The sequence below is a fragment of the Scardinius erythrophthalmus genome (genome assembly GCF_964197995.2).
Source record: "Scardinius erythrophthalmus genome assembly, chromosome: 22".
Taxonomy (NCBI): Eukaryota; Metazoa; Chordata; class Actinopteri; order Cypriniformes; family Leuciscidae; genus Scardinius; species Scardinius erythrophthalmus.
Window position 1 is genome coordinate 28813434 of NC_138242.1, and position 14079 is coordinate 28827512.

Sequence of the window (14079 nt, forward strand, 5' to 3'; positions counted from 1 at the left end):
TTTCACGAAATACTGAAGCAAAATTATCCTTAATTTTCATATTTGTAAAACGCATTGCAGCAGTGCACAGCCATGGCGAGACGGCTCGCTCACTCATTGGCTGTTCTGCGGCAACTGCATGAGCCTATCGAGCGAGGGCTGATGCAACATCAGACCAATGAGAGCGCTTCGCGCGCTCCTCGTCACATCCCGCCGAAACGGGTGTGGCCATCCCCTATAAAAGGAGCTCGAGTAGGCTGATTCAACTGGTTTTCATCGCCGAAGCGAACCAGAGCGAACCGCGCGCACGGCAGGGAACGCAGTACTCGTTCCCTCTTCTAGAGAGAACCGAGGTTACGTTAGTAACCGAGTACGTTCTCTTACGAGAGTTCTCTCGTACTGCGTTTGAATAAACGCTGCGGGAACCACTTGTAAGACGCCGTGCGTGCTGGGATGAGAAAACACAGACCACTGGAAGCTAGTCCAGGTATACAGTGCATAATCACCCGGTAGACTCGGAGAGTCTGGAGGGGGGGGGGGGGGGGACAACCACCCTCAGATAGCTGCGTCCTAAGACGCGGTATGACATCACATAGGCAGGGGAAGGCCTGGCTAATGTGGGAAATGTGGGTCTTACGCAAATTTGCCCAGATATATGCGCCCTTAGGCGCGAAACAGCGCCACATAGGCAGGGGAAAAACCTGGCTGATGTGGGAGATGTGGGTCTTACGTAATTTCGCCCAATGGATGCGCCCTTAAGCGCGATACAACGTCACATAGGCAGGGAGAGCCTGGCTAATGTGGGAAATGTGGGACTTACACACTTTCGCCCAAATAGGTGCGTTCTAGACGCGATATAACATCACATAGGCAGGAGGGAGCCTGGCTAATGTGGGAAAACATGGGTCTTACACAATTCTGCCCAGAGAACTTCGGCGGCGCTGTGCGTCTGCGATATCAGTGCCGTGTTTAGACAGCTGACTCGAATACGCCGAAAATACTTGGCTTGCAAGTGCGGTGAAGTATTCGGTGGCGTTGTGCGCCTGCGAAATCAGTGTCGTGGTAGACAGCTGATACGGCTAAACCGAAAACAACCTGGCCTGCAAGGCGGGAACTTCTAGGTTGTAGAACCTTATGAATGTAGACGGCGAGGCCCAGCCCGCCGCCGTACATATTTCCTGTAAGGAAATCCCGCTAGACCAGGCCCACGATGAGGCAACGCCTCTCGTGGAATGCGCTCTAATGCCCAACGGGCACTGAAGGCCCTTGGTAGTATAAGCCATTGTTATGGCGTCAACCACCCATCTGGACAGGCTCTGTTTCGAAACAGCCGTTCCCTTGGAACGTCCACTGAACGAGACAAAGAGCTGCTCCGTCTGTCTGAAGGCAGCGGAGCGGGACACATAAGCTCTTAAAGCCCTAACGGGGCAAAGACAGCTCGAGTCCCCTTCCTCGTTTGACCCCGGCAGGGCAGACAGGGAAATAACCTGAGCCCTAAACGGAGTGTTGAGGGATTTCGGCACGTAGCCGTGCTTAGGTTTGAGTATGACTTTGGAGTCATTGGGCCCAAACTCCAAGCACGTTGGACTCACAGAGAGCGCGTGCAGATCGCCTATGCGCTTCACCGAAGCGAGGGCCATCAAAAACACCGTTTTGAAAGACAGATGTTTGAGGCTAACAGATTGGATAGGCTCAAAGGGGGGGCCTTTCATGGCTGCCAAGACCGTAGAAAGGTCCCACACCGGGACTGAGGGAGGTCTGGGGGGATTCAGCCTCCTAGCTCCCCTGAGGAAGCGGATGACTAAATCGTTCCTTCCCAGTGACTGGCCTGGCGTTGCTGTCGAGCACGCTGCGATAGCCGCCACATAGACTTTGAGCGTGGAAGGGGATCTGCCCTTATCCAACAGCTCTTGTAGGAAGGAGAGAACCTCCGTCACCTCACAATCGAGGGGTGACAGGCCCCGAGCTGTACACCAGCTGGAGAAAACCGACCACTTCGAGGCATAAAGCCGCCTGGTGGAAGGCGCTCTAGCCTGAGTGATGGTGTTCAGCACTCCATCCGTGAGGCTAACGGGTAACCGTTGAACGTCCACGCATGAAGGGACCACAGCTCTGGGTGTGGGTGCCAAATCGAGCCCCTGGCCTGCGAGAGGAGATCTCTCCTCAATGGCACTGGCCATGGAGCGGAGTCTGCTAACTGCATCAGGACTGGAAACCAGGCTTGGTTGTCCCAGAACGGTGCTATAAGCAGTACTGGGCATTTCACTTCCCTGACTCGCTCCAGCACCTGAGGTAGGAGGGAGACTGGGGGAAACGCGTATAGCGGGCAGTGCGGCCACTTGTGGGACAGCGCGCTGTCGTTCTTTGAAAAGAACACGGGGCAATGAGCGTTTTCTGGGGACGCGAATAGGTCCACCTCCGCTCTGCCGAATCTCTGCCACAACAGCCGGACTGTTTGTGGGTGTAGAGACCATTCGCCCGTGGGAACATTGTTCCTGGACAGCCTGTCTGGACCCAGGTTGAGTGTCCCGGGCACATGCACCGCTCTCAGCGAGCTCAGGTTGCGCTGAGCCCATATTAGGAGGCGCTCGGCCAGCCTGTAAAGGGAACTGGAACCGAGACCGCCTTGGCGATTTATGTAGGACACCACGGCCGTGTTGTCCGAGCGGACTACGACGTGTTGGTCCTTGATGTGGGGACAAAAGCGCGTCAGCGCGTTGTGAACTGCTAGCATTTCCAGGCAGTTGATATGATGGAGCTTTTCTCGTTCTGACCAGAGGCCAAAGAACGGCCTGCCCTCGAGCAGCGCTCCCCATCCCGAGGTGGATGCGTCCGTAGACACCACTTTCACTCTCGAGGAAGTCCCCAGGCTTACACCTGAACGGTACCAATCGCCCGCCGCCCATGGTCTCAGGGCTGCTGCGCAGTCTTGATCGACTTTGAGGCGCAATCGGCTGAGTGCCCACGCTCCGCGTGGCACTCGCGCTTTCAACCAGAACTGCAGAGGGCGCATGCGAAGCAGGCCCAGCTGGAGAACTGATGATGCTGAGGCCATGAGGCCCAGCATCCTCTGAAAACGTTTGAGCGGGATAATCGCACCGCAGCGGAAGGACCTCGCTGCGTGCTGTATGCGCAGCGCACGCTGTTGCGACAGCCGCGCCGTCATAGAACGAGAGTCCAGAACGATGCCCAGAAACGAAATAGTTTGGCTGGGGTTCAAGGAGCTCTTCGTCCAATTGATCGTGATACCAAGATTCTCGAGGTGATCGAGTAACATGGTTCTGTGCTCCACGAGCTGAGATCGTGATTGAGCTATGATCAGCCAGTCGTCCAAATAGTTCAGCACTCGCATGCCCCTGAGTCTGAGGGGGGCGAGCGCTGCGTCCATGCACTTCGTAAATGTACGGGGTGCCAGGGACAAGCCGAATGGCAGGACTGTATACTGGTATGCCCGACCCTCGAAGGCGAATCTCAAGAATCGCCTGTGGCGTGACGCTATCTGTATTTGGAAATACGCGTCCTTTAGATCTATCGACATAAACCAGTCTTCTCGGCGAATGTGCGCGAGGATTTTGCTGGTCGTGAGCATTTTGAAACTGCGTTTCACTAAAGCTCTGTTTAGTCGTCTTAGATCTAGTATGGGTCTGATACCACCGTCCTTTTTGGGGACTAGGAAGTATCTGCTGTATAGCCCCCCTTCGCTTTGAGCTTGGGATACATGTTGTATCGCCCCTTTGCTCAACAGTTTTGATATTTCGGCGCGAAGTAGGTGTGCTACTTCTGAATTCACCGTAGTTTCGACGCGCGCTGTGAAGCGTGGAGGGCGCCGACAAAACTGTAGCGAGAAGCCTCTCTTTATAATGTCTAGCACCCAGTCCGAAACCCCTGGAAGCGCGGCCCATGCGTCTGCATGGCCGGCTAGGGGTTGGATGCGAAGCGCGCTCTGTTCGCTGTGCGACGGCGGCGCTTCGGGGCGCGCTAGCATAGGCGTTACGCCTGTGACATTTGAGGCGGGGAGCGCGCGTAATACAGCGGGCAACACGCTCATCCTCGACCCCGCTACAGTGTTTATCTGAACGAGGGAGGTCTGAGAAGGTCTCATGGGACTCATGCAGCCTACAAGTGAACGTGGGCGGGGACCGGGCACGTTTACTGCTTTGGCCGCGCTGTCTGCTTGAACAGAGCGGGCGCTCACAGGTCCCGTTTTTACAGGGAGCCTGTGGCTTGCCAGACATAGCGTTTGTGGGCACTGGGAAGTGGGCACTTTGACTACGTTTGTGGCGCGATCGAACTGCGTCGATCTTATGAGTACGGGCCCTGTGTGCAGGGCTGTGCTTGTGTGTAGGGATGGGCACAGGGAAGTGGGCATCAACACTACATTTATAGCACCATCGGCCTTGGCCGGGACACCAGAAAATACACTCTTTTCGGGATTTATCTGGGTAGCCGTAAAAACGGCTTTTGTGTGCAGGCAAGCGGGCAGCTGTGCGGGCTTGTGCTCTGCTGAGAACGCTGAAGCAGTCGCAATTCCTGGGACTGAGACAGCGGTGCGCTTTGGTGAGGGCCCGGTCGCAACGGGGCTTACACACCTGCGCTTTCCTAGGCGTGCTAGGACTTCTTTGGGGCTTCCGGCTTCAACACAACCCTTGGTCGCGGCCCGCGGTGAGTGGGGCGGCGGCTGGTAGAGCGAGAGCGAGGGCGTGAGCTGCGCTGCTGTCGCTGTGAGGGGGCGGCCGGGGGCTGAGGCTGTGAGCTCCGAGGGGCCTGCTTCTCACGGCCCGCTGCGGAACTGGAGCGCTTCGGCAGGAAGTGCTTGAATGCCTGTGACGCTTTCTGGGCTTCGGAAAATCTCTCCACGAACTCGGAGAGAGAAGATCCAAAGAGGCCAGCGGAGGATAGCGGGGCGTCGAGGAACGCGTTGCGCTCTGCATCAGCCATCTCCGTGAGCGTCAGCCACAAATGCCTCTCGGCTACGGTAGCGGAAGCCATACAGCGTCCCATGGCTTGTGCTGCAGCCTTGGTAGCGCGGAGGGAGAGATCCGACGCGCTTCTCAGGTCCGTGATGCAGATAGCTTCAGGTCCCATCTCGTCCAGTTTGCGGAGGAGATCGCCTTGGAAAACCTGAAGCGTGGCCATTGGTGTGCAGGGCCGATGCCGCCTGCCCAGCGGCGGAGAAGATCCGCGCGAGCAGCGACGACGTCATGCGGCAGGCTTTTGACGGCAGCATTGGCTTAGTCCGCCGTCCAGCAGAGGGCGGGCAAAGGTGGGCTGCTATCGCCTGTTCCACCGGCGGCAGAGTGAGGTAGCCTCGGTCCTGAGCATTATCCAGGGAGGAAAATGCTGGGGATACAGACGAACGTGTTCGTGCAGAAAAGGGAGCGTTCCAGGCCTTCGCCACTTCTTCATGAAGCTCAGGAAGAAACGGAGCGGGCTTAGACACAGGAGAAGTGCGCTCACCAGGGAGGAAGCTACCATCAAGCCGGGTGCGCGAGGGGAGTTCCGGTGCAGACCACTCGAGGCCGAGGCTCGCCGCGGCCAACGCGAGTACTCGCATGAGCTCCCTCTCGATGCTAGCTCTAGCCGACGGCTTTCGGGCAGGAGGCGTGAGGTCCGCAGAGCTCGCCCAGTCCTCACTGCCTGAAGCTAGCAGAGAGCAGGAATCCTTTTCGACCGACTCGACTTCAGAAACAACTTCCTCAGATGAAGCGGCGGCAGACTGCGGGCGCTGAGCATCGGGAAGTGCTTCGGGGGAAGCCGGCGAAGCTGGCGGGCGAGCCGGCGAGCTTTGTCGGGAAGAGGGTTCCGGGGCCCGCTGCGAGCGGCGCTTCTTGCGGCGCGGCACCGCGGCGGGGGGCGCAGGCTCGGAGAAATGTGCCAGGCGAGTCCGCAGAGTCACCATCGGCAAAAGCTCGCAGTGAGGGCAGCCGCCGTCAGCGAGCGCGAGCGCTGCGTGATCTTCGCCCAGACAGGAGACGCAAATAACGTGGCGGTCTCCCTCGGTGAGCGGGGCTCGGCACGAGCCACAGGATGGCATCTTGATAAAGACGCGGCTCTTTTAGGGGTGAGTGTTCAGGGAACACTGCACACACACACACAGAACAGAGCAGGTAAAAGGATATGAAGCGCCGGAAAGCGCAGCAGGTACGGCAGTAGAGGCGGCGAAGGCCAGCGGCTTCAAGGGCTCGTCCCGCTGAAAAGCTTGCCTCGACGACGCTTGCTTCTTCGTGATCCAGCGATGCGTGAGCTTCGCTGAAGAGATGAAAATCAGTTGAATCAGCCTACTCGAGCTCCTTTTATAGGGGATGGCCACACCCGTTTCGGCGGGATGTGACGAGGAGCGCGCGAAGCGCTCTCATTGGTCTGATGTTGCATCAGCCCTCGCTCGATAGGCTCATGCAGTTGCCGCAGAACAGCCAATGAGTGAGCGAGCCGTCTCGCCATGGCTGTGCACTGCTGCAATGCGTTTTACAAATATGAAAATTAAGGATAATTTTGCTTCAGTATTTCGTGAAAAGAGACTTTTCCGCAGCGTTTATTCAAACGCAGTACGAGAGAACTCTCGTAAGAGAACTACGTGTTTTGAATTCAGTTATATTAATCAGCAGTTAACTTACCTGGTTACCAAATACCTTTCCCCCCAGTACTCGTCTGTTAATGGTCTTATCCTCATTAACAATATCTGATGGCAAAGAGAAACAAAACATCGATTAACAGACATTTTTCAAGTTTTCTGTGGGGGAAAATCTGCAGAAGGCCAGTACAAACTGAGATTCATCACACTATAAACCCCAATATGTTGGCATTAGTCATTTTTTTACTATATCAAATTCTTTCAAGTTAAACGAGTAGAACTTTACATTTTGATTTTGTATTACATATTAATTGCAATTTAATTGAAACACTGATCAAACTCATACAATTTGATTGCATAAGCATACTATTAACTCAAACATTTGTTCGTTTTCAAACATTTCACGGCACAAAATGTCCCCAATTAAAGTTCAGTTGCTGCCTTATATTTTAAATATAAAATTGGCTATACAAGTAATTTCAACTATTTTTTTTTAATTGCCAAGTTAAATCTATGACTTACTCATTATATATCTTTTTTTACAGTGTTATTCTCCTTATACAGTCTGACGCAAAGCATGCTGGGAACTTGAAATCTACTGCAACTCATTCAGCTTATGAGTTCACGTTACCTTTTTTTCCTACAAGTATAATGAACATTCAGTAATATATAAGTGAAGTGAACTCATTTCTTTTAGGTAATTCGACGTCTCCTCTCCCTACCTTGACCGAACTCCTGGATGACCTTCTGATACGCAGATGTTCCCGGCAGGTACACCTCATGACCGAGCTGATCGCAGTCGATCCGCGCGGCACCGAGACCCTCCAGTCTGTGTGCTATTGAGCTCTTGCCCGACCCGCTGCCGCCCGTCAGACCAATCACATACGGGTCCGGAGACAGATCCGGCTGCGGCTGCAAACACAAGAACAGGAAATCAAACCAAGATCCACAAGAACTATGTGGATAAAATCAAAGTAATAAACAATTCATTGAATCTTTTTTGAAACTAGACCAAGAATTAAAAATGTTAATGCTAAGTTAAATGCTAAAATATATCACATTACATTTGATCAAATTACCATTTTTTATAATATTTTAAAATGTTACATGACAGAAAGTTAAATACTAAACTAATAACACTTTAGTTATCTAAAAGGAACCCATTTAGTTTTTCAAATATTTAATTTGATCTTTAAAAAGGTTACATTAATAATTGCTCATATTCATGAACACTATCGCTGAAAAGTTTGGGGTTAGGAATTTTTTAAAGAAATGTATACTTTTATTCAGCAAGGATGCATTAATAGATCAAAAGTGAGAGTTAAGACATTTATAATAATAGAAAAAGATTTCTATTTCAAATAAAAGCTGTTCTTTTAAGCTTTCTATTTAACAAAATAACCTGACAAAACAGTACACAAAAATATGAAGCAGCACAACTGTTTTCAACACTGATAATAAATGTTTCTTGAGCAGCAAATCATCATATTAGAATGATTTGTGAAGGATCATGTGACACTGAAGACTGGAGTAATGATTATGATCACAGGAATAAATTACATTTAAAAATATTCTAAATTGTAATAATATTACTGTTTTCTGTATTTCTGATCAAATAAATGCAGTGAGCATTTGAAAACATTTTAATATCTCTCTGACCCGAAACATTTGAACTTTAGAGTATATGAGTAAATATATAATCTCAAAAGGGAAGGCAAAAGAAATAGCAGTAGCAACTGAGCCAAATCAGTCATCACATGATCAACAAGATCCACATGACTGAATATCCTTCATTAAATTACAGCAGCAGTCACACTGCCATGACTCTTTAAATTAATGTCTGGAGACCCAGTGATACAGAGGAGACAGAATAAGGTCTGTCACTCTTTCTGCTAAACAAGCTTTATGTCCATAATACACGAAACCACCTGATGGGTCTCCTATGAAACCATTCATCCTGATGAGGAACACACTATTCTCTAACTCCTCATGCACACACACACAAAGGATGCATAAATAGGACAGTTATTGGCTAATGAATGATAGATGGATGTACAGATAAAGAACATTATGTGATTGTGGAATTTTTTAAGTAATGGTGAATATGAATGAATGAAGTGTTAACGAGTGACCGAGTGTTCATACAGATGGAGGTTTGAGCAGCGTTCCCAGCAATCGTGTTCTCAGGCTGGAAGAGCTGATCTTCTCCTCCTCGATGTCAGCATGATGGGCGTCTTTCAACAGCTGGATCTCGTACAGAACCAGTTCGGCCAATCCCTGCACAGAACCCAACATGTAAACTCTCACTGTAAATAAATAAATGACCAAAAGCAGACAACAGCAAAGTCCAAATGCACTGTGGTCAACATAGTAAGTTCAAAGATCACAAACGTCTAGTTTATGACTTACTGAGGAGCGCAAAATACTTTGATTTATAAGCATTATAATGTATAAACTTAAGTTCCTAATATTATATAAAACACTATTGTACAAAAGTTTGGGGTCTTTAAGATTTTTTTAAAAAGTTTTTGAAAGAAGTCTCTTCTGCTCAACAAGGCTGCATTTATTTGAACAAAAATACAATAAAAATTGTGAAATATTGTTACGATTTGAAATAACTCTTTTCTATTTGAATTTATATTTCTATTTTAAAATGTAATTTATTCCTGTGATTAAAGCTGAATTTTCAGCATCATTACTCCAGTCTTCAGTGTCACATGATCCTTCAGAAATCATATATGATGATTTGCTGCTCAAGAAGTTCTTTGAGATTCTGTGATAAATAAAGTGCAAACGAACAGCATTTATTGGAAATAGAAATCGTTTATAACATTATAAATAGGTTTACTGTCAATTTTGATTTGTATTATTTTCCTTCATAAAAAAAATCTAACTAACCCCAAACTTTTGAACCATAGCGTATATTTGTTTTATTATCTAAATAACATAATGGAATTAATATATTTTTAAGTGTCCAAATACATTTGAGCCACGATTGTGGTTTTCTGGTATAACGACAAAAGATTGTTTATAGGCATCAGAAAACAACCAACGTTCTCACATTTTCCACGCGCTTCCTGTTGACAGCTTCACCCCCTTTCCTCGTCTCCTCACTGACCACAATGCACTGCAGCTCAGGGTCGGTTATAGAGGGGCCGAAGGGGTCCGAGAGAGGAACGATTTCATACTTGAGCGATGGTTTGACGTCGTTCAAAAAGTCGTGGAGCTTCTGCACGCGCCGATCGTATGGCTCTATCAACTCCTTCAAGACCTTATCTACACATTAGAGTCAGAAAATAAGAATAAATATACAAGATTAGACAGTTTTTTGTGGTTCAAACTGTTTCGCCACAGTTCCAAGTGGTTTATCAGTTGATAACAATGGTGGTAAAACGTCTCCAACACTAGGCAAGTCAAGTCACATTTATTTATACACACTCCTGAGCTAAAAGAAAAAAGGGCCAAGTCAAAAATGGCAAAATATTGAGTGGTCTTTTAAGGGTTTAAACCATTTTAATCACAAATCACAGGTCAGGAAATAAGCAAGAATTGCACAAATACTGTAGATAAAGTAACTAAACACAGAATAGCCTTTAGCCATATTCTGCCCAAAAAAATTCTGAGAGAGCAATGACTTTTTAATTAGTGCAAATTTGCTTAAATTTTGCTAATTTCCTGACCAATAATTTTTGGTTAAGACAATTAAAAGCTTAGAGTTTGGCCATTTTGGGCTTGGCTTAGAAGTACACAATACAGATTCAGTTTCAAAGCAGCTTCACAGTCATAAACAGGGAAATTACAGAATCAGTGAAGCAAACCATCAAATATGAGACAAATTCAAATTCAGTAGTAAGTACAAATTCAGTACAAATTCAAATGCAGTTCTAAAAAGACAAAAGTGTCATTCAGATAAAGTCAGTTAGTTCAGTGTTGATTCATTTCAGTTCAATAAACTGTGTAAAGTTCAATGTGTTGATGTAATTTCCACTGAAACATGAAGACAGGGCGGGGCATATCAAACAGCTCCTCCCCTTTTTAAAAATAGCCAATAGCATTTTGTTGTCATTGAGCTCGGGAAAGCCGCAGTTTCCTCCTAATCTCTAACCTTTTATCCTCCTAATCTCTTCCATTTCGCTTTAATATACAGCATTCTAAGTAGAATTCAAATGATTTTCTTGTTTTTTTTGGCTGCGCCGACTTGATCATATGATCCGCTCTGTGATGTCGTGTCTCTGGGCCGTTCGCGTGACACTAACGTGAAACCAGACTTCATTCACCCCAGTAGAAAGTATATTTACACTGTCTGAATCGTTCCCAATCCCCTATATAGTGCACTATGTGCCACTCACCATGTAGAAAATAGTAAATGCGACAAGTGGCTGATTTCAGCCACATCTTCAGCGGGTATTTATAATGTAGGGGGCGGAGCTTCAGATTCTAGAGAGCGTTTGATTGGACAGAAAAGCTGATGAGAAGCTGAAGTGCAGAGTGATGTCATCAAAATCATTGATCCATATTGACAGAAGAGAGACTGTAAGTTTTGAATGCTTATAAATCTAAATTTAGTCATTGTCTTGAAGCACACTAGATTATAGCAGTATAACAGTCAGGCTAACATATTCATACTAAAAGCCAAACACTTCAATTTTGATTTCATGGGGACTTAAAAAAATAAAGGTTCCAAAAAGTTTTTTTTTCACAGAAATGCCTTAAAGAACCATCTTTGGTTCCCCAAAGAATCTTTCAGTGAAAAAATTCTAAATGTGAACAACATTTTAATAATCTAAAGAACCTTTTTCCACTATAAAGACATTTAGTGCAATGGATGTTCTATGGATGTTAAAGGTTCTTCATGGAACCATCAATAGGCTCTATGCACGAACGCTGCTGACATATTTCTGGTAGGATCTCAACCGGCGTCTTTACTTCCGCATAGCGCATTCTATAGGACAATTCACTTTAATAAAATTCATTTTCTCAGAAACGGAGACAACGATTTTAGAAACTGATTCGCTAGTCGGATTTCGCGTGATATGAGAGAATACTCACCCTCAAAGTTGTCGATGTAGCTCGAAATTTTTAATTTAAAGAACTTCTCTTTCTTACTCATATTTGTGACAGTTAACTGCCTCACAATATTGTTTACATCATTCACGTTAACCGCTGGAAGTTCTTGTAAACAGAGAGTGTAATTTGCCATTATCTCCACCTAATGCAAAAACGGCTTCTGACGCAGCACCGGAATGACCGGATGTAACTGGGCGGGCTGAGACAAAACGCGGAAGCGATCGTGCATAGAGCCTATGCCAATACAGAACCTTTGGTTACACTTTATTTTAATGTGTCCCTGTTACAGTGTAATTATAGATTTAAGTACTGAGTAATAATAATTAATTGCATGTACTTACTATGGGGTTTGGGTAGGATCAGGATTTGGTTGAGGGTTAATTGCATGTAATTATGCCTGATTTATAGTTATTACTATAGTAAATACATGTAACGTGTGTAACAAGGACACATTAAAATAAAGTGTAACCGAACCTTTATATATAACAGTGTATGAGCAGCTCTACAGAACACAACAGACATTTTATTAGACTAGTTATTCATCCAACAAACTTGTAAAGCTTTCTAGAGGGTCTCCACTTACTTTTTAGTAGTTCCTGGTCACACACACCAATGACGAAACGTCTGTTGGCCAGCAGACAGGAAATATTCAGCAGGGTCTTGTGGGCGCCATGAAGACGGTCAAAGGTGCCGCCAACAACCACATCACTGAACGTCTCTAAGGGTTTTAATTGTGCACCTCTTCCTCCTCTATCATCATCTTCCTCACCGCTAACCTCTTTTAGTTGCGGGTACAGAAGCACAGATGAGAGACTCGAGGTGCAGACGTAGCAGTGACCTGCGTACTTCTGCAAGCACTGGGTGACCAGCGAGGACTGGCCTGAATCCTGGATGGGGAAGTCTGTCAGCACTACCTCTGGCGAGTGGGACAGCGTCTGTGGGGTGGGAAACGGGCCGTTGTTTCCGCTCAGTGGTGCCGGTTGGCCACGGACATTAGTGAGAAGGACCCTGACGTCAAGGTGTGCGCAAATGTCAGCTGCGTTGCTGTAAAGGCGGGAGATGAGAGTGCAAAGATCACCTAAGGGTGGGATGTAGACGGGCCGCACCTGCCCACCTGTGCCCAGGTTCAGGCCAGGGTGGAGGTGGACGTAAAGCGTGCGCTCAACCACCTGGGCGGCAGACGTGAGCACAGGCGCTATGCGGAGAGGAAGAACGTGTAGCGGAGACGTAAGGACCAGGATACCGGTGCTGAACATGGACATGATTGACAGCTGATGGTGACTTTCTGGTCTGAGATGCTGGAAGATATAATACAGATATAACACATTTCACAGTGATCATGGACAACAGCTTTCTGCAGTTCTATAGATACACATGACTATCTTACATACTCACTTTGCAACTAATAAATACCACAAATAAATGATTATGTAGTTATGTTTTTATCTATTAAATGTTATCATCTTTTGTTTTTGCCTACAACTGTTCATTGTCTTTGTATTGTACTACTATTGTAAAGCACATTTATTCTCTGAAAAGGAGCTATATAAATTAAAAATTAAATAGAATCGTGCAATTTTAAATGAATTCAATCAAACATGATTAAAATATTACCATAATAATTAGAATATAATAGAAATATTGCTCTTGATCTTGGATCATTTGATAAAATTCAATAAAGAAATGACTAATATTTAGACTAAAACAAGAAAAGAACAGAATAGTGGAAATTTCATACACATACGTAAATACCTTCAATAACTAATTTACTGAATCGTTTATTAATTTAAAGCAACAGACATTGAAAAATTGCTGAGCTCTTATATTTCCTATCGATTAATTATTCCAGGTTAGTGCAAAAACAACACAGCTGATCCGGAAAAACACACAGTAACACCAGGCTACTTCAGCAAAACCTACCTTGTATATTCTGCCGATTAGGGTGTTGAGAAATGCTAAATGCGGAATAATATTGCAGAAGACAACTGTCTAATATCAGCCTTCGTCATTATGACCATGTAAAACACTAATGTTTTGCTCAGGAGAGCGAACTCATGTCCAGTTGACCTAGACGGCCATGTGTGCTGGAATACTGACTGCTGATTGGCTACCAGAGAGAGTTCCTGCCCTAATGAATCATGGGAAATGTAGTTTATAAAGGCTTTCAATTCCCTCAATGCTTACGAACTAATTTGTCACCAAATATGAACATCTCTTCTTGTCATTTCAAATTATTTAGACAAATTATTATTTTTTTATCAGCATAAAATGTTATTTATGAAATAATCCCACTTTTCAGATCAAGTTTTAGCGAGGATAATTATTCAGAAATTCGTAGAAATATTTTCACACTTCACCATAACAGGGCTAGAAACACAATGGCCTGGTTTCACAGACAGGTCTTCGATTATGACAGAATTAGGCCTTAGTTCAAATAGGACATTTTAAGTAGCTTTTATAAA

General features: G+C 46.2%; 1 protein-coding gene across 1 annotated transcript in view; it reads right to left on the reverse strand.

The window, feature by feature from the left end:
• The window catches only part of coasy (CoA synthase), a 16035-nt gene extending 2288 nt beyond the window's left edge, over positions 1-13747 (reverse strand). The window contains exons 1-6 of the mRNA XM_081352160.1: positions 13538-13747; positions 12201-12915; positions 9612-9826; positions 8696-8827; positions 7273-7462; positions 6594-6658 (exon numbers count right to left, since the gene is read on the reverse strand). Coding sequence (XP_081208286.1) covers positions 6594-6658; positions 7273-7462; positions 8696-8827; positions 9612-9826; positions 12201-12879 — 1281 coding nt within the window. The 5' untranslated portion in view covers positions 12880-12915; positions 13538-13747. The remainder of the gene's footprint in view (positions 1-6593; positions 6659-7272; positions 7463-8695; positions 8828-9611; positions 9827-12200; positions 12916-13537) is intronic.
• Between the last annotated feature and the right edge of the window lie 332 nt (positions 13748-14079).